At 44.0% G+C, this 21290-nt stretch overlaps 1 protein-coding gene across 6 annotated transcripts in view; it reads left to right on the top strand.

The window, feature by feature from the left end:
* The window catches only part of Vps8 (VPS8 subunit of CORVET complex), a 212800-nt gene that overhangs the window by 86642 nt on the left and 104868 nt on the right, over positions 1-21290 (top strand). For all 6 annotated transcript variants that reach the window (XM_087902093.1, XM_087902102.1, XM_087902095.1 and 3 more), the window contains 8 exons: positions 132-221; positions 3810-3861; positions 8389-8431; positions 9724-9796; positions 10454-10573; positions 14880-14951; positions 19704-19823; positions 20838-20894. In XM_087902093.1, the coding sequence (XP_087758219.1) occupies positions 132-221; positions 3810-3861; positions 8389-8431; positions 9724-9796; positions 10454-10573; positions 14880-14951; positions 19704-19823; positions 20838-20894 (627 nt within the window). The remainder of the gene's footprint in view (positions 1-131; positions 222-3809; positions 3862-8388; positions 8432-9723; positions 9797-10453; positions 10574-14879; positions 14952-19703; positions 19824-20837; positions 20895-21290) is intronic.

Raw genomic sequence — 21290 nt, 5'->3', positions numbered from 1 at the left:
TTGGGTTTGAGGATTTAAATTCCCGTTTCCACCAGAGAAGAAGGAGTAAGAAAGATCTCCATTCTCAGAGTCTGAAGGAAAATCTTTGGTGTGGCAGTATTGCATGGCTCATGGGCCTCCTCCTTTTACAGGTGGTTCTCATGTGTTGGGAAAATCGTCTGTATGACGCCATGATCTATGTCTACAACAGAGGCATGAATGAGTTCATTAGCCCGATGGAGGTAAGATGCTTTCTAATGCAACGCATTTGACATTGTCTGATGTCCCTCTTCTCTCCATATACTTGGAATAGTTGTTTTCATCTGATCATTTTACAATTTTATACTGGTTTATTAGAACTGAATTCATTATTTTAAAAAATTATTTTTTTTTGTTTTGTTTTCCAAGAGAAGGTTTCTAGTTGTTCTGGAACTTGCTTTGTAATCAGGTTGATCTCAGCCCACAGAAATCCTCCTGCCTCTGCCTCCCAAGTGCCAGGATTAAAGGCGTGTACCTCCATGCCTGTTTCCAAAGAATTAATTTTTTAAAATTACATTTATTTATTTTTTGTGTGTGCATTACACGCCTGTGTGTTTATGTGTGAATAGGCATGTGTGTGATTGTCAAGAACAACGTGTATGTGTGTGTGTCAGGGACGGTTGATTCTCATTCTTCTGCCACATATGTCCTAGGGATTAAACTCAGGTTGCCAGGGCTCCTTCCGCACTGAGCCACCTTATTCACTGGTCCTTAGCTTGAGACTTTTAGGTGGTATTTATTTTTTAAATTTCTTGTTGCTGGTGATTGAACTCAGGACCTGCGTGCTGTGTATTCTCTACAACAGAGCTACACCTTTAGCCCCAGTAGTCTTTAGTTGCATATGTGAATATTTAAATATCAGGAAACAGTAGACAGTTTAGTGACAGTAGTAATGCCTACTGTTAACTTTAAGTTCTGTTCTGTGTTTTATGTAACTTTCCCCAAAGGTATAAGAAATTTGTATAATTGTGGTAAGGAATGAAGTGCTGGTGGGCGCTGCTGTCTCGTGAGTATGGTCTGTGGGAGGTCCTGAGAGTCGTCAGGAGCCTGTGAGTTGCTACTGTGTGGCTTTGCTGAGTACAGAATTGCTCAGATGGTGCAATTCTGGTGGTGCTGGGAGAATTCCCTGGGAGAATGTAGGAGCACAGAGGCTTTGTCTCTGTGGATGGTGTGACCACAGATCCATGTGGCTTTCTTAGTTCCTGCTTATTGCCGTAGTGGCAAAGGTACCCCAGGAGCCAGACACTCACTTTAATGTGATTTGGCCTGTAGTTGTTCAGTTGCCATTTCTCTGAGCACACCACCTTCGGTTTTGGTCACGCCGCTTTCCCATGGTCAGTTTCTAATCCCGACTGTTGGTGGTATTGAGACTCTGTTCTTTGCTTTAATCGTGCCAACTGTCCCCTCAGTAAGGTTCGTCCTTCCTCACATGCAGAATGTTCTCACGCCACTTCAGGACCACCATTAGGAAGAACTAATGTGGTGTCCAGTTTTCCCCAAAATAATTCCTTAAAGCAAGTTCTAATTTGAGGCATTCATTCCACTTTGATAAAAAAAAAAATGGTTGTTGAGGTAGGGTTGGTAAGATGGCTCAGTGGGTAAAGGCTCTTGACAACCTGACCTTGATCCCTGGAACCTACATGGCAGAAGGAGAGAACCAGTTTTCCCAGGTTCTTTTGACCTGTGCATACGTGCTGCCGTTCACCCCCACACCCCCCCCTCCACATCCCCAAACAGCCACTTAGAAAAATATGTTAATTAAAAAAAATTGAACTGACTGCTGGATTTTTATGTTTCTTTTGACAGTTTCATTTTATCTGCTTTTGTTCGTTTACAGTCTGATTTGTGTTTCTAGCTTGACGTGTCAGGTGGAACATGGCTTTGAGCTTGCCTCTTGTTCAGAGTAGTTTCTGCCTCGAATGGGTCTCAGTGGGGCAGCCTGGTATTTGCTACTGAGCGGTTTGGAGACGTGAGCAGTAGGCAGTGGGTTCATGCCGTGGTTCCTTTTTTCAGTGTGTAAGGCTTAGCTGTCTTCATTCTGAAGAGGTCTACGTTAAAAGACAGTTTGCATCTTTTGAAAATTGCTAGGTTTTCCAGGATGAAAGACTGAAATCTCCCCAGTACCTCGTGTTGGAGCGGGGGGAAGTCCTCTTCTCTACTAATTTAGGTCTGAGTGTGGTGGGGAGTGAAGGGGCAGTGGGGAAGGGACTGCAGTGTGCAGAGCGGAAAAAGCATGGCCATCCAGTGTGTGTTAGAATCAGCTAGCGGCTCGCTCTTAGAGCTGACCGCTCACTAATGGTTAGTTCTACAAGTAGGCAGAAGTAAAGGCCGGCACATCCAAGGCCTTAACCAGAAGGGAAGGTGGCAGAGTTAGGGCTTCCAGAGAGCTTTTTGCTTTGTTTCCCTTTAAATCATGTGAGCCTCTTTCCATATTGGCTAGCCTCTCATTCTGGGATTCTCCTGTCTCTACCACCTGAGTAGCTGGAATTAGCTGGGTCTGTAGGTGTCTGTTCCAGTTTTTTGTGCTTCTTGATGCCAATGGACAGATGAATGCGTACTTCTTGGTGTTAGCAATCAGTATAGTGGAGTCTCACTGGGTACACAAGCCCCATGCCCAGCAGTGGATGGCCAACACTAAACCAAACTCAGTGGTAGCCTTTGAGATTTATTGTTTCATATGGCTTTGTTTGGGCATTTTTCCACCTTACTGGTATTTTGCTTGTATATTATGGGTTTCTCATTTTGTGTTCTTATGGCTGTGTGTGTGTGTGTGTGTGTGTGAGAGAGAGAGAGAGAGAGAGATGCTTTTTCTTCTACTTTTTAAAAAATCTGATTTGTTTTTATTTTCCTCTTTGTTTCTAAAGAGAGAGAAAGAAGGTATGGAGTGGGAAGGCTCTCAGGGGAGTTTGGGGAAGGGAAATTGTGATCAGAATATATTGTATAAAAGTTTTTATTTTCAATTAAAAAACAAAATAAGGTGGATGAAAATAATTTGTAAACAAAGCTTGTGAACCTGCCTTAATCATGGTAAGCAGTTTTTGTGTTTGGTTACAATGACAAGTGCAGCAAGGGACTTGAAGCAGTTGAATGTCCAGAGCCACCAGGGCGATTCTGTAAGGGCCCTTAGTCATTGTCCTAGTGTGACGAAGGGAGTAAGATGAACAACTTCGAGGGGTCGACTCTGTGTATCCCAAATAATAAGTATTCATAAATATCTTGGTTAAGAAGGCAGTTTCTCTCTAGTTGGGAATGCTGGGCATGGTGACTCATGCCTAGAATCCTTGTACTTAAAGCTGAGGCAGGAGGAATGCTATGAATTATAGGCCACTCTGACCCGCAGAGTACGACCTTATCTCCAAAACCAGCCAAGAATTCCTGTGGAAGACCCTGGCTGTGATCTCTTTGGGTCTTGTAGGTTGAGGCTGGGAGGTAATGTGCTTTTCCCTGGGGCTGCAGCTGTTGAGATGTCGCTGTACCACTCACTGGGACAGTGTTCTTCATTCTGTTACTGGTCTTTTGAATACTAAAGCGCTTTCTGAACCTAAGAGGCTTTTTATATCAGAAACCACAATCACGACAAAGACCTTCATCTGGCTGGGGTTTATTAAATTAGGGCGTGGCTTTAGCGTTTCCCTGGGGATTCATCTGAATAGCTCTGTTTGTAGTAAGTTTTGTGTTAAGCACAACAGCAAATGACTCCATCAACGAAAGGATTGGTAACTTTAATGTTCTTGATTACTTTTTAAAATATTATGCTTTAAAATGATGATGATTTTTCTGTTTGAATTTAGAAACTTTTCAAAGTCATTGCCCCTCCTCTGAATGCAGGAAAAACTCTTACAGGTATGACTTTCTTTGTTACGTTGTGACTGATATATTTGATGGGGGCACACATGCTCCACGGTGCACACGTGGAGGTCAGTGGGCAGTACTGCAGAGTCCTCTGCTTCTCCCCTTCCACCTTCACTTGGGTTTCAGGTCAAACACAGGCCACCAGGCTCAGACAACATGCGTTTTCACACCCGAGCTGTCTCGCTGGCCCTCTCCCACCTTCCTTCCAGACACAGGGTGTCTGCCCGAACCTGCAGTTGTCGGATTGGGTAATGCTGGTGAGCCAGTTCTGGGGTGTGCCTGGCAGTGCTGAAGTTACAGTGCGACTGGCCGTACCTGCTTTTCTATGGTTGCTGGGGATCCAGACTCAGGCTCTCATGCTTGGGCCGTGAGTGCTTCATTCACTGAACCATGCTGCCAGCCCCTCTTACATTTTGTTCTGATATGGATTTCTTATTTTACTAGAAAAGGTGCATCATTATGTATCTGCCTTTTGAACTGTAGTGATATTTATTTTATGTCTTAGTGTCTGGTCTGTTTTAGAGGTGTTTCAAATACTGGGAATGTGCTGAGAGTATTCTATTTAGGGGGATTTCCTGGTATTGGCTTATGGTTTTATGCAAGTCTTCCAGGTCCTGCCTGTCTTCTGTAATTGCTTTATTGAAAATGGGTACAGAGATCTTTACTGTTATTTCATTGTTCTGTCTCATGCCTCAGTTCTTCCAGTTTTTATAGCTAATATTCAGAAAATGTTTATCATTTGGATGAATGACGGTTTCATGGGACATCTTCAAATTGCTTATATCTGTGATGATATTTAATGTTTCAAATTTAATGTAGCCTAACTCCTTTTGTGAAGTAATTCTTAAAGACTTGGTAACTGATATCAGAATGTCTTTAGTTCAAATGGGAAAGTAGATTCCCACCAGACTCTCCTAATTACCATTTAGCTGAACTGAAGCAACAGTATAAATTAATTTTTTATTGCTTTTCAAAAGTTTGTGAGCTGCATTGAAGGTTTTGACTCCATATGGAAGTTGCTGTTTATGAAATTGTTAAGTCACACCGTGCACACATTAGGATCTGAAGCATTTGTACCTGGGAAACTTGGAAGACAAACCCGAGAAGGTCTTTGCTTACTCAGAGGCCCTGCTCCATCTGGGGCACCCCAGCCTCTGCTCAGTCCACCCAGAGATAAGCTGCGGCCACCAAACTGTGCACAAAAAGCCCCATTCTCCACGGTTTAAAAAACTGTGACTTTGTGCAATCAGAGAGAAGTGTCAGTACATCTCCCGCTAGGGCTCCTTTGCTGCTCTGTGGGTCTTTCCTGTCTCTCGCCCTCAGTAACTGTACAGATTAGTGCTTCCCCTTTCGCTTCCACCCACCCTGTCAGTCCTCTGACTTGTGGCTGCTCTCATTAAGCCTGTGCAGGATCTACACTCTCTAGCCAGTGATACAGTTCCAAGGGTCGACAATGTCACTGTGGTGGTTTGAAAGAGCATGGCCCCCAAAGGGAGTGGCACTCTTAGGAGGTGTGGCTTTGGCGGAGTAGGTGTGGTCTTGTTGGAGGAAGTACATCACTGTGGAGGTGGGCTTTGAGGTCTCATATGCTCAAGCCATGCCCACTGGCTTAGACCACTTCCTGTTGCCTGCGCAAGATGTAGAGCTCTCAGCTCTCCAGCACCATGTCTGCCTGCACACCACTATGTCCCATGTTAATAAGGGACTAAACCTCTGAACTGTAAGCTGCCATCTCAATGAAATGCTCTCCTTTATAGGAGTTGCTCTGGTCATGGTGTCTCCTCACAGCAATAGAAACCCTAACTAAGACCATCAGAACCTGTTGATCTTTATCTGGATCCTTGTCCTCCTAGTGTCTTTGACCAGGAATCTCGTGTGACAGTTGTCTGTCTGTTGTTTTTTCGTTAATAAACTGGTAGATAGTGTGTGACAAGCTCAGATACGGATTTCACACCTCTGATGAAGTGCTCATTGTAGCCAATGCCTTGACACGGTCCTGTGGCACATGGCCCTCTTCTGAGTTTATCTGAGGCAGCCCCAGACTAGGATGATGGTGTTCTGATGGTCTCTGTTCTCAGTCACCGTTGGCTTCTCACCATATTGTCTCCATCACCTTTCCTTCTGAAAATGCCACCCACACTCCGGTTGCCACTCTCTCATCAGGGACACAGAGTCCAGACCCAGTCATGGCAGACAGTGCGTTTTATGGGGATTGTTTTCTGCCTTCCTTCATTTGGTTCAGTAGTTGTCTTGGTTCTTCCTGAGTCCTCAGATCTGGATGTCCAGTAGTGTGGTGCTGACTCTGCTGGGACTTGTGAGGACCTCACAGTAACAGTCTACAAGGTCGTGGCCCTGAGACTGACTCCACCCAAGAATACCAGGCCAGCCCCTCCCACTAATAGCGGTCAGGGAGACCTACTTGTTTCTTTTGTTTAGGAGTTTTCAGTTCTCTGACAGGTGAGAGTTTTCCTTTGAGCTTCATGGGCAGAGCTTCAGCATCGGCCTCTGGTTGTGAGTACGACCACCACTGGTCTTCCCTGGGTGTGTGCAGCTCTCACGTGTGCTGTGCTGCTGGGATCCCAGGAGTAGGTTGGACTTCTAAATCCTTGCAGATTCATTCTTCTTAGTCCTCAGTGATAGCAGTGCCTCAGGCAGCTGCAGTGACTCTTCTCACAGAGAGAGCAGTGCTCTCCTCTCGGAAGGGTGCTGTGGAGACTCTGGATTCTGCTGTTTCCCCACTGAGTAGTTCCTCGTTCATTTTTTTGGGCAGTTGTAGTAAGGATGGCTCTTAAGGGAGCTGGCGGGTTGGTAGTGTGCTTGACCCTAGGGCCCCATGCAGACTAGGCAGTGCTGCCACCAAGCTGCATCCAGAGCCCTCATTCTTGGGATTTCTGTCTGTCACTTAAGCTAGAGAAACTAGACGTCTTCCTGAGTGTTGTCTCAGGTGTGCAGGTCACAGTGCACTTAATCCTAAGGGAAAGGCCTCAGGAGAAGAGAACTCTGGGTGTCCTCAGGTTGTTAGCATCTTCTTGCTCTTCTGTAAATCCGCATAGTTACTTTGTGTATTAAGTGCCAGATTGCAGGGTTTTTTGTTTGTTTACAATGATGGAGGCGGGAGTCATTTCGTTCAGTCTTAATCTGTTATATTTAATTATAGCACAAACCTTATATTATTGAAACAGGCTTGAAAGTTGGCTTTTACACACAAATCTACCATAAATGGATGTGGAATATAGCACTGAAGAATCTAGATGGAGCTGTTGAGTTTTTATGACAAAACTCTAGAACACACTGGAAAGACTTGAGCAGTGGAGAGCGAATTAGATTTTGTTTGCGGTCTCTGCACATCCACTGACCACCTGCTTGCATGTCAGACACTATCTATGCTGGCTGCTTCGAGGCCAGATCACAGACTTCCCACTCCAAAGGAGCTCCTGGGAAGGGGATGGTGGAGACGGGCATGCTTATTCATAGATTCAGCTCACTAGGAATATACTACAAGCTAGATATACTCTTCTTGAGATTTCTAACAAATAAACAACTAAAATATTTATAAAATCTTGTGCCAGCAAGATGACTCAGTGAGTAAAGGCTCTTGCTGCCAAGACCACACAGTGGAAGGAGAAGACTGACTCCAGCTCCCAGAGTTCTCTTCTAACCTCCTGGCATGCACTTACGCCTGCACACATGCGCTGAATCAGTCAATGAGCCTGAACTTGGTGCATCATGAGGTGATTGCTGTCATGTGCCATACTAGTTGGGGTGGATCAAATAGCACTTTAATTAAAGCAAAATATAACTATTCATCTAGTTTTGAGAAGTTCAATTTTATTTGTCGGAACATCACGGAGTTTTTGTATTTTTGAAGATTACTGATAAAGAGATTTTCTTCCTTGAATTATATCTAGGATTTTTACAAAACCAGAAGTTCCAGCTCTTCATTACCAATAACAGCTCCCAACATCCTTCCCTCCACAGTGTTCCCAGGCTCTTCACCTCACTGATGGTAGTCCCTCGCGTGCACCTTTACCCCTTAGGCTAAAAACTCATCGAGTTATCTTTTTGGTGTTCTAAAAGTCTCACCAAATAACAGAATCTCTTAAACATAGTTTAGAATAGGCTCTTTACTCAAGGCTTATTATTCTAAGCTTTTGGAAACATGGCCTCCTGCGCCCTGTGCACTGTGGCTGGTAGGTGTTTGTGTGACCGATGAGAACACACCATAACTGCATCTCAGTAGTAACTGGCCCTGGTCTACAGGTCGCCAGCTTTTCTCCCCTTCCCTGTCCCCAGGCTGTCAACAGCAATACGTAAGCATCTACTTAACTCTTCATGTGTCTACAGATACAACCTAATGGAATATTTAATACATGGCAGTAATCAGCATCTCACTTTTCTGTTATTTGGAAACACATTTACTTCCTGTTAAGGCCAGCTTTGACAGTTTTCTTCACATAGATGCTTCAGCTCTGAAAAGGTCAGAGAGAGACGTGCTCAGTGCCTTTCTTTCTGTTTCAGATGAGCAAGTTGTTATGGGCAACAAGCTCCTGGTGTACATCAGGTGAGAGTTCTGATGTGTCCAACTGTCCCTGACTCCCCGTGTTTGAGGTGGTATGACAATATCCTGTCTGTCTAGTTCCAATCTTTCAAAGCTGTTTTCTGTAGAGCAGGTTCCATGTCTGGCAGTATCTAAAGTCATTTTGTGTTAACTCCCAACAGTGCCCAGCTAGTCTCCATGAAGAATTCTCTGTTGGTGGTCGAGAGACCTGCTGTGTAGTGTATTCTACGTTTTCCTCCAGAAGGTCTGGGTGATGTGTGTTACCCTGTTTTACAAATAAGGACAAGAGATTCGCTTCAGTCACAGAGACATTAGTGACAGAGGTGAAACTGTACCCATCACCCAGGGTTTCTGAACTGAGTATCATCTTTATATTTTTCCTTGAACTAGCACTTGAAAACATAAAAATTATGCATATTTATGGGCTACCATGTGGTGTTTAAGTGTTAGTACGGTTCTTTCTGGAAGCTTTCTGGTGAAACAATTCAGAAGTCTTTGTTAGAACATGGGCCTGCAGCTTCAGACCTGACTCCACAGTCTGAGTTAAGCCAGACTCCCTCCATCGCTCCCTGGAAGCTGCACTGTAGTTGACAGCTCTCAGGATGTGGCACCTGGCTCCACTGTGCTCCCTGCCAGGTCCCCCATGCGGTGATGGCTCAAGTGACAAGCTTCACCCACTCTAAAAGACTATAATAAGTCCAACGTTGCTGTTGTTTGGGGGATTGGTCCAAAAGTCCTCAGGGACCAATAATGGCTGTATTGGTTCCTCTGGCCTTCCCTCCTCATCCTGCTCATGGCAGCTCTTTCGTTCTTCTTCTCTCCCTCCCTCTCCCCCCTCGTTCTCCGCTCTCCCCTTCCTCCCTCTCTTGTTCCCTTAATGCAAGACATCTCCGGAATTTAAAGGGAAGTCTCTCCTTCCCTTGAAGACCCCATCATGTTCAGATTTCCATATTGTATTGTTTCTGTCTAATGTTTTATTTCCACCTTGAGACCTCATCATGGCCTGGAGGAACTTTAATTACAACAGACCTCACTTGTGAGGGCAATTTATATGTCAGCTTCCTTTCTGGACCAATCACTGTAGCCTTCTTCTCTTTTGACCCTTTCTTCTGGCCTCTGGAAGTATACATTGCCCTTATCTGGTCTCAGCTCTGCAGAGCAGCAGCGACCTGGCTGTGACCCTGACCTGACAAAAGTTGAGTCTGCGTCATGACGGAAGCAACGTCTCAGGGTTGAAGCTGTTACACATGTGACGTTATCCCCTTATGGCCATCAGACCTCTTCTTGTTTTCTAGCTGCTGCCTGGCAGGTCGTGCCTATCCCCTCGGTGACATCCCTGAAGATCTTGTTCCCTTGGTTAAAAACCAGGTGAGTATTATTATGCAGTGGTTTTGCTGTCTGGACCTCTTAAGATGGCTGTCTCAGTTAGGGCTTTTCTTGTGGTAAACACCATCGATAAAACCATCTTGTAGAGAAAAGGATTTGTTTCAGCTTGTGCAACATACTCCCCCACTGAGGGAAGTTGGGACAGGAACTCAAACAGGACAGGGACCTGGAGGCAGGAGCTGAAGCAGAAGCCATGGAGGGGAGCTGCTTACTGGCTTGCTCAGCCTGCTTTCTCTTAGAACCCAGAACCACCAGCCCAGGCAGACTACAATGAAATGAACCTCCTATTTCAATCAGTAATTAAGAAAACGTCCTGTAGGCTGGCTTACCGATAGCCTGATCTTACAGAGGCATTGTTCTCATTTGGCTCTAGCTTGTGTCAAGTTGACATAAAGCTAGCCAGTGTAATGGCTGCAGACAAACTGCAGTTAGACGTGAAACATAACTCGGGAATTCCACTCTAAGGACAGGAATCTGCACCATCACCAACTTTAACATTCTGGTTAAGAGAGGGTTTAAAAGAAACACCGTGGGACACGGTGGCAGTTTAAAGTGACCTTCAGCCCGCCTGTGTTTCCTCCACGTGTGATCCTTGCTCCAGTAAGATGGAGATAATCAACAGTTGCTTCCAACCCGCAGGTGTTTGAGTTTCTGATTCGGCTGCACTCCGTAGAGGCGTCCTCTGAGGAAGAAGTCTATCCGTATGTTCGGACTTTGCTACATTTTGACACAAGAGAATTTCTGAACGTGTTGGCACTGGTAAGGGACACTGTGATTCTTAAAGTATTTCCAAGTGATCCAAAGATGCATGCGTGTGTGAATGCATGTGTGTGAATTAGGAGAAGATCCCACCTACTAGTAATGCTCCAGCAGGTGAGTAAGGAGTTGAAATGCAGCTCTTTCCTTCCTTGCATTTTTGTTAGTTTTTTTTTGTATTTATAAAATGCTATAAAATCAGAGTACTGTTTCCCATAATTTATTTACTTTTATTTTATGTGCATTGGTGTTTTGCCTGCATGCATTTCTGTGTGAGGATGTCAGTTCCTGGAGTTACAGACAATTGTGTGCTACTATGCAGGCACTGGGAATTGAACCTGGGTTCTGTGAAAGAGCAGTCAGTGCTCTTAACTGCTGAGCCATCTCTCCAGTGCAACATTTTTGTTTTTTAAAAAGCTTTTGGCTAGGTGGTACGACCTCTGATTCCGTACATTACGTCATCAGTGTCCACAGTACGGATGAGCTCTGAGGGAGATGTAATGAGTGCGGTAGAGTTAGCTGCAGTTGAGTGGACTGTGGAAGGTCCCAGCTGAAATCACTTTCATTTAATTAGGGTAGTGGCTGGAGACTGCCGGGAGGAACGTGCTGTGGAAGTTCCCTTTCACGTCTCACTGTTGTAACACCTGCTAAATCTCCATGCCTTTGATTAGCAGTTGAATAATACTTTATAGCAAATAGGGCCCTCTGCATCTTGAGTGACATCTGGCAGTAGCAGCCTGGGATGAGGGAGGGAGGGAGGGGGAGGAAGAGAGAGAATATGTGTGTGTGTGTGTGTGTATGTGTGTGTGTGTGTGTGTGTGTTTCACGTTCTAATGTCAGAAGATGGGACTGAGATATTTTCTTACCCATCCTCTTGTCCTCAGACAGGGTCATATTTAAGACACACTTCACATATTTAAGTATAGAAATATCTCCTGGTTGAACTTTCCAGATTAATAAATGTTCCTGTGACCTCCTATTCTATTTTTCTGTGTGAACAATTGACTTGTTAATACAATGGCTGTCTTCCTTCCTTCCTTCCTTCCTTCCTTCCTTCCTTCCTTCCTTCCTTCCTTCCTTCCTTCCTTCCCTCCCTCCCTCCCTCCCTCCCTCCCTCCTGTCCTTCTTTCCTACCTTCCTTCTTTCCTTCCTTCCTTTTTTGGTAGTGGAGGAAAAAATTTATTACTGATGAAAGGGAGACGTGGTCAGAGGCAGGGACACCTGAGAGGGTCCAGAGTGGACGCTCATCTGAGGGGAGGGGAAGGGACAGGAGAAGAGGGAGATGGGGAGCAGGTGCAGCAGCTAGGAGGCCCAAAGGAGAATAGATGAAAAGCTGTTATGTTCTCAGTCGTTGTTTTTAAAGCCTGCCACATGCCAGGCAGAAATAGAAAGGGAAGGCATGCGAAACCGAGGAAAGAGAGGCTAGAGAAAATCCGTGGTCCATTTAAAGGCTAGCAGGTTCTTGAATAGAACTGATAGAGTCTTGAAAGCCCATGGCTGTGCAGATCCTTTTAAACCGTCCACGAGGACAACATGCAGTCTGTTTCCTTGATCAAGAACATAGCAACCATTGTTTCTATGTTATTTAGCATTCCTCAGAACCAGGGGTGCTAAGTGCAAACCAGCAGAAGATGCTCCGGGGTCTTTTTTCACTCCTGCTCAGTGTGCCCCATGTGACTCAGTTTCCATCCCTTTGTGTGTAGTCCTGTATGGACTTAGTGCTTTTGTAACATTCTACTTTCATGTTGCCACTCAGAATCTAGTGTTCTTGATGCATTTTATATTCAGAACACATTAAGGACTAATAAAAAAATTTTAAGTGCTGTGCTTGGCACTATTTGGAGGATATGGTAATTCGTTCTGGTAATTAGGCTTAAAAATATTGGCCTTTCAGAAGCCATGCCATAATTATTTTTCTTTATTTTTACACTTTTTATTATTAAAATACATTTAAAATTTTTTAGGTTATCATATTAAGTCCTTGGTTTCCTCATGGCATCTTCATACATGCATTCATTATACTTTGTTTTTGTAAATTCACACACACACACACAAACATGCAGATGCACAAACACTGTAAAACTAGGTTCTGCATGTGAAGAAAGCATGCAATATTTGTCTTTGTCAGTCTGGCTTATTTCCTTCACATAATGATTTCCAATTACATTCATTTTCCTGCAGATTTCCTAATTTCACTTTTCTTTATGGCTGTATAAAATTGTGTTGTGTGTATGGTCCACATATTCTCTATCCATTCATCTGTTGATGGGCACCAAAGCTGGCTCCATTTCCTGGCTGTTGTGAATTGCACAGCTGTAAACCACGATTATTTTAAAATGCCTATCCCTGAAAACCCTTTTTCTTAATTGTAGAAATCATGAAAATAATTTTTCATGACAGTAAATGGCACTTTAGTTATTTCCAAGCACTAATCTGAGTAGTGACTAACCTGTGGCTTTGCACCTTTCTGTCCTGAGGACTTGGTTCCAGGTTGCCCAGTCCACAGGCCTGCAGAGAGGTGGTCAAAGGGAGGAAAGAAGGTTCAGTTCCACACGGTTCAGTAGCTGGTGTTGGTATCATAGGCATATTTAAGTGCAGAATAACTCGGTGAAAATTTTCCTGGTGATAATTAACTCAGTCTCATGTGTACAACAAATTAAACATAAATCTCCTTGAGGAACAAAGTAAGTTAAAGAAAGATTGGACATGACTGCATTGAGATTCCACAGGACGCCTTCTGTAAAGAAAGGCTCTGTACATAGAGTACAGAGATGAGGGAGAATTTAGTAATTTGTTTCCATCTGAAATTAGCAAATAACGATTACTTAACATTTTTCCATAAAGACATGTTCTATAGATTGAGAAAAACAAGTCTTTGATAATGGCGTGGGGGAGGATCTGGTGTGGTCTCCAGCCACAGACACAGAGCAGCGACACCAGGCTGGAAAGCTTGTCCGCCCCAGCTTTTTGGGCAGCTAACATTGCATTCCTCCCCTTAATGGACAGCTCTGTGTGTTTAGCATCCCAGGTTCCCTAGTGTTTATCTGTGACTACTCTACTTTCTTCTTCATCACTTCGGTTGTATGACAACACTATCATATATCATACTCATTTTAAGACCTTAGAATGTAGACTGTCATGAAATATTAAATGCTGTAGTTTTCTGCTTAATTTCATAGAAATATGTTAGCATAAATATAAGACATAACTGGGACTAGAGTGGGCTCAGTGGTTAAGAGCACTTGCTGCTTTTGTGGAGGACTTGGGTTTGATTCCTAGCCCCTATGTGGCACCTCACAGCCATCTGTAACTCCAGTTACAGGAGATCTGATGTCCTTTTCTGACCTCCACTGGCACTAGGTAGGCATGTGGTAGATGCACATACATGTAGGCAAAACACTCATACACATGAAATAGAAAATGAATCTTAAAGAGTGGCTGGAGAGAGAGCTCAGTGGTTAAGAGCATGTATTACTGTTCTGGAGGGCCTGAGTTCAATTCCCAGCACCTGTGTCAGTGGCTCACAACCACCTGTAGCTCCAGGGGCATCTAGCACCTCTGGCCTCTGCAGGCACCTGTACTCTTGTAGAGAACTCCCACTATCCCCCACCCCGTGTGTGTGTGCTTATGTGTGTATATATAATTATATATAATGTAGTTAATTATACAAGTTATATAATCATGGAATTAAAAATAGTAAAAGTAAATATTTAAAAATAAATCTTTTTTTCTTTTCAAGACAAGGTTTCTCTGTGTAGCCCTGGCTATCCTGGACCAGGCTAGCCTTGAACTCAGAGACTCACCTGTCTCTGCCTCATCAATGCTGGGATTAAAAACATGTGCCACTACCACATAGCAAAAACAAACTGTATTTGTAAATTTGTGTAGGCTTTACACTGTGTCATTTCTGTGGAAAGACAGTCTGTCCATGTTCCTGGCTTGGCTGCTGTAATATAAGAAACATCACCTATGAATGGCCATTCTTTGTATTTGAAATATTTGTACTCACCATATGAGACTCCAGTTACTTTTGACCATGCTGGGGTGGATAACATTCTGAATGCATATTTTCTCCACAAAATGTATCTGAATTGAAGAAATTACTGGATATTACTGAATAATATTCCTTAAAAATTAGAATACAAAGATTATCCTCATTTTATTTCTCAAATGCTTTAATAATCATTGAGGCATTTTATAAAAGAAAATAAATTCTGTTGTTTCTTGCTAAAAGGGGGATTTAACAATTTGTTTCCTTCCAAAATTAGCAAAAAGCACTTATTTTCAATTTTGTCTTTCTCTCTTTTAGACCTTTGAAGATTTTAAAAATGACAAACAAGCCGTGGAATACCAGCAACGCATTGTGGATATTTTACTGAAAGCAAGTATTCAAAGAGTGCATGTCTTTCTATTGATTGATACTATATTAAGCGAATTGAACTTTTTATAGCAAGATTTGAAACAATTTGTTCAGTGGAGCCATTTGTTGCAGTGCTAGTATTAGATTATGGTGTTTGGTCCTCAAGAGGTGAATGAAATATTAGTGATTAATTGAAAAAGCTTACTGTGTCATAGTGTTAGACTGGATGCTGGGGTACAGTGTACGAGCCTCTAGAAATCTTATTGTGACAATCACTTTATTAGTCTGACTGTATGTAATAATAGAGACAGCTTTAACAAGTAATAATGCCAAGGAGCTGTCTCTTCCCAGCCTCCATTGGTTACTATGGTTTACCATGCTCTGCTGTGGCATGAAGACGGCAGTTGTCACTTAAAAATGATTTGAGGATTATCTCAACCCAGCTTCAGAGTTGGCAAAGACCTATTTTAGGCTTCGTGCTGTTGCTATGCATGCGTGCAGAGACAGACGGGCTCTTGTCCTGTGTTGGCTCAGCTCTTCAGAAGGTTTCCATGAAAAGCTTAGCGTTACCACTCTTCATCTGCCCGTAAAGTAGAGGTTTATTCCTTTTAGATTACTGTGGTCAAAAGGCCATAATTAAAATGTCCTCTAGTTATATGTAGCATAAACACACTGCAGCTGTGATATTCTTGGTAACATACAGAGCGTGCATGCAGTGTACACATCAGCTCAGCTCAGCTATTTATTAGCCTTGTAAGACAGGCAATGGTGACTATGAGAACAGAATTTTTGAATTTTCAAAGCCAGTTAAATCCAGGTGGTTAATATAAAGAATTTTCGTCTACATTCCCAGATAGTCTACCTACTTGTAGATCTGCCTTTCTTCTATCTGGTATTTTTCTGTGACTCTCTGTTAGATCATTTGCAGTTAAATTGTACCTGAGAGATAACTCAAAGTGACAGTAGTCTATTACGGAGATGTATTATTCTTTTATAAGCTGGAGCTAGGCAATCTGATCCAATAGAGTGCTTCAGAACCCCCAGGGATTGAGCCCGCTCTGTTTCTATTACACTTAGCACATGGGTTCTGTCTAGTTCAGTGTAGCTGTTCAGGGCCAGCTGTTCCCTGCAGCTAACAAGCCCATGTCATCCAGACCCAGGAGGAGCTGTGTCCTTAAGGAAACACCTTTGAAGTTGCGTACTATAAATCTGCTTATGGCACGTTATCCAGAACTTTGAGAGCTACTAAGAGAGACCAAAGCATTCTGGGTTACCATATGCTCAGCTAAAAATGAGAACTTGTGTTTATCGGTTAGGAGGGAAGAACAGATCCTAGAAAATGTGTTAGTGCACTTTTACCATCAGACAGACCCGAGATTTTATTGAGAAGGGGTTTATTTAGCTCACAGTGTTGGAAGCTGAAAGCATAAAATTGGGTAGCCTTGCCTGTCCGGCTTCTAGTAAAGGTCTCCTCGATTTTGTTACAATATGGTGGATGGCATCGAATATCAGGGAATGTGAGGGGAAGTCAAGCAGTCAGAGAGAGAGTGTAGGGACCAGGTGAACTCTTTTTGTGACAGCCAGCATTAATCTTGTCCCAGAGCAATGTCTGCCATCACCTAGGTTCTGCCTACCAGGCCCTGCCTATCAAAAATTTCATGTTTTCCAAGTGAGACCAAGCTTCCAGCTTGTATACCTGGGGGGAACAAACTTTATCTAAACTATTGCCTAGTATATAGCAATTTTTGCTATATCCATCCAAGTGGTTTGCTATGATACCTAAGATCCTCTATATTTTATAGTCCCTGACTACTCTCTAGCTGATTCCTTCCCTTCTCTGCCCCCCACCTCCACACACACGCTATTCCGCATGCTCTTCACCCATGCTTACTTACCGGAAGTCGCCAAGCTTCCGTGTCAGCATCACGGCTTACGCTCTTTCAGCTACTCAACGCCGCTTTCCACCCTTATCTGTTAGATTCTGGACCGCCTTCTGTGTCCTCTCACACCCTTCTCTGCGGGCTAGGGCACCTCAGTATTCTCAAGAGACTTTGTGCTGCACTTGCACACTGCGTTAGAATTGTTTACAGATTTTCCTGTCTCGACTTGAGCTTTCTGAAGATAGGAACTGAGGATTATTATTAGTGGTACTTGCTATATTAATTGTGTTATTATGTTGTGCTGTATTTACTATATTCACCGAAGCCCATTGTTGTAGGATGCCCAGAGCATGTGCTTTCCAGTGCCTGAAATCTAGTACCTATCTAGAAAACATTTATACATCGGTCAAGTTGGAATTTGAATTTGAAGTTACGGTAGTCTGGAAGGATGTTGCAGATGCAGAGGCTGGGCTGGGGCTCCGACACTCCCCGTGACGGCCAGCAGGCGACTGTGCTTCCATGCTGTCCTCATACAATTAACCTCGAATCAATAAGGCGTGAACATAGAGGCCACTGGTTTCTGGTGACAGTGTTGTACGTGTGCTGAAGTGTGCTATAAGGGAAGTTTCAAGAGGATGAATGGCAGGGGACAGGTAGCCGAGGTTTTGGGCTGTGTGGTTGCAGAGAGGGAAAGAACTCAAGAGACCAAGGGATGCCTAGGAAGGTTTTTAAGGCCTTTGAAGTATTTTGGAGGAAAAATGAAATTATAAGATAGAATCAGTTAGACACTTGCTGAGTTGGCAAGGGAATCTGTTGTGAGTTTGAACTGCTTTCTTAAAATGTTTGTGTAAAGTCAGGCAGTTTGGGGCCTTGCAGAGCAGAAGAAGGGCTAATGGCAGAGAGGCGCACTAGTTGGGCCCTGAGATTGGAGTCCTGGACAAGGGCCCTTGGGCACCAAGCAGGTTGATGACTGAGCCTGGGAAATCTCCCTAAAGATCGCAGCCTGGAACATGTGTTATGTGGTGATGTAGCTGGCTGGGAGTGTATAACTGGAGGTGTAACTCGGGGCTGTGCGTCTTGGTACTGTTACTTAGCGATGATAGCATACTTGAACAAGTGCCCTGGGGTAGCGTTTCATAGCAGGCGAGATCTCACATCTCTTTGTCTCTGAGTGGAGGGTAACGAATGGAACTTGAAAGTCTTAAAGTGGATGTGCTGGGTTCTCCACCTTCACTTGTGGTAAATTTACCCCAGTTAATCCAACTTGACAGCCCTCAACATCCAGGATCTTCAGTCACAAAATGTCTGCATTCTTTCTTTGCTAATGGCAGGATCATCCGCCCACTGATCACGCTCACAGTGTGTCCGTATGCGGGGACACTTGTCCTGACCGCTCTCTGCACTGAGCATCTGTTCCGTCACTGCTGCTGCCGTGTGGGACCTTCCTCCCGCGGGCCCATGCAGCCCTCACACACTGTCCCCTCTGTACACAGGATCAGTTCTCAGCACAGCCCTGGTCTCAGTCCACCCCTTCGTCACATGGTTTGTGTCCTATCTTCCAGATTAGCAAGGCTGTCATCTGATTTCTCCTCTCTCTGCTTCTGCGTCCCAGAAGAATGTGGGGGTTTCCCTGGCAGACGACTGCCCCAATACCCACACACACCATTGTTCTCGCCTCTCTCCATTGTTATTTCCTACGGTTCTATAAAACTTCAGAGCTTTGCTTAGGAGCGGTTTCTCTCTCATTTCCTCAGAGATTCCTTCTGTAACCGTGAATCTAACGTGCTATTGTGTTGTAGGTTTTTTTTGTTTGTTTTTTTTTTTTAAGAAAAACATTAGACTTCCACATTTTTTTGTTTGTCTGTGTTTACAATGATGCAATCTGGCTATACGTTTACAATGATGTAATCTGACTATACATTTATAACGATGTAATCTGACTATACATTTATAATGATATAATCTGACTATACGTTTTAGGATGTTTATCTGACTCATCTTCCTTCCTAGTTCATAACTTCAAATGCTGCTTCTCAGCCCCCTTCTCCAAGATGGCAAGTCCCCACCTCACTTAACACAATCAAGATAACCCCCCTCCCCCTACACACACCTACAGGATGCCCAGAGGTCTGTGGCCCAGGTGATTCCAGATTCTGTCAGGTTGGCAATCTGTGCTTACCATCACACTGTGAAAGGCCCCTGTCATAGCACCGTGTGTACTGGGGGACATAGGACACGAGAGCAATGACTGATTGGTCACACAAGCAGCCGTCACCCCAGGAAGGCAGCACTGACTGCCTTCCTTCTGGGATTCCGTAGCTGGCAGGTTATCTTACTTTTAATCCCCAAAGCAGCATTCTTCTTTCCTTGTTGATAGGCAGATCTGTAGTAAGGTTAGCAAAATTAAATGAAAATTATTTTAGTAGGAGTCACTAAGGATCTCAGAGAGAAGCAATCATTGTTTCTTCGAATTCTTCTGGAGTGTAGTTCTCGTTTGCTAGAAACATGACAAGACCACCCTGGTGTTTTCCTTGAGAATGTACAGGTAGCTATGTTCCTTCTCAAGACGGTACTGAGCCCAGCTCCTGTACCACTCATAAAAGAATATTCTTAGCTGGGTGGTGGCAGCGCATGCCTTTAATCCCAGCGCTCGGGTGGCAGAGGCAGGCGGATCTCTGTGAGTTTGAGGCCAGCCTGGTCTATAAGAGCTAGTTCCAGGACAGGCACAAAGCTACAGACAAACCCTGTCTCGAAAAACAAAAACAAAAACAAATTCTTGTGAGTCTTTACTCATGAAGCTCCTGTGTGTGTGTGTGTGTGTGTGTGTGTGTGTGTGCATGCTTTTGATTCAAACCAGATGAGTATTGCCTAAAGGATTCATTTTTCTCACCAGGTTATGGTGGAGAATTCAGATTTTACCCCATCACAAGTGGGGTGTCTCTTCACGTTCCTCGCTCGGCAGCTCGCAAAGCCTGACAACACCTTGTTTGTGAACAGAACTCTCTTCGATCAAGTGAGTGTCTCATAGTGAGACCTGGAGCTGGGTTCTTCTGTTCTCTTGGGGACTGTATTCAAGTTCAGGATCTGAATTTGAGATATTTGTTTTAATGATATGTTCTGGGCGATATGATTCTGCCGGATGCCTAGCATTATGGGAGCATGGCTTATCAATATTCTATTAACAGTTATTTGGTTACTCTAAGTTGCCGAGAATTTCTTGTTCTGAATTTGCTAACTTTGACGGATGGTAAGACCATATTGATGGTTTGGAGAAGAGATTACTTTGGAAAATCCTAGTCTCCTTATACATGACCCTGAGTCTCCAGGTGTCCTCAGTCACAGTGTGAACATCCCTCCCCTGCATGTCCACAGGGAGCACGAAGACTTCCATTGTCTGCAGAAGTCGGTGATAACCGTGTGCTGTGGGGAGCACTTCTTAGAGCCAGGAGAGCGCTGTGTGTGTTACCAAGTCTGCCAGATGCTCTAAAATCAGTCTAATAATCCTCATTTTTCAGAGAAATCTTAGAAAGGTTAAAACAACTTGTCTAAAGCCAGACTCAGATTATTATTTTTTTTTCTAGCAGAAATCTTATTATATATATTAGGATAGGATTCAGATTCAAGCACCCTGACTGAAGTCTATGCTTCCTCAAAGTGAAGTGCTTTCAGTTATATTTCTCAGCAGTAAAGAAATGTGTATACGCAGCCAGGCGATGGCGGCAAACACCTTTAATCCCAGCATGGGGAGGCAAAGGCAGTTTTTATCTCTTCAATATGAGGCCAACCTGGTCTGCAAAGTTAGTTCCAGGACAGCCAGGGCTACACAGAAAAACCCTGTCTTGAAAAACAAACTAATTAATAAAAAACAAAACCGCATATGGTGTACATGTCAAATTGTAGGCCTCCTTGAAGCCCATGCTTCACACAGTCTCCATCAGCTGGGACAGCACTGCACAAGGCGGTGTCGTTACAGGTGAGCAGGAATTGCTGACACGGAAGGGTAACTTTTGCTGTTACCTTTGGCCAGGTCCTCGAGTTCCTCTGCAGCCCTGACGATGACTCCCGCCACTCTGAAAGGCAGCAGGTATGAGCGCTAGCACCCTTTGCTAGATAGAGACTGGGAGGAAAGTCTGTCTTAGTTACCTTTGCTGTTACCTGATAAAATGCTCTAACCAAAGCCCTTAAGGGAGACAGAATTTCTTTTAGTTCATCGTGGCTGAGCACTTTCCTCTGTAGAACCTTGACGCAGCTGGCTATGTTAACACGCACTCAGGAAGCAGAGGTTGACAAAAGCCGGCACTGAGCCAGTGGTTCCCTTTTCCTGCAGTCCAGGACCCAAGCACAGAGAATGGTGCTGCCCCCTGTACGGTGACTCTTTCCTCTTTCCACTCCACAAACATCAAGACAGTCCCTCACAGCATGGCCAGAGGCTAACCTAGTCAAGACACTCCCCCCCAGGTGTGCCTGGAGCCTCCCTGAA

This window comes from Myodes glareolus, chromosome 2, assembly GCF_982192425.1.
Source record: "Myodes glareolus chromosome 2, mMyoGla1.1, whole genome shotgun sequence".
Lineage (NCBI taxonomy): Eukaryota > Metazoa > Chordata > Mammalia > Rodentia > Cricetidae > Myodes > Myodes glareolus.
The sequence above is the reverse complement of the archived record's forward strand: the minus strand, read 5'-3'. Positions and strand labels throughout refer to the sequence as shown.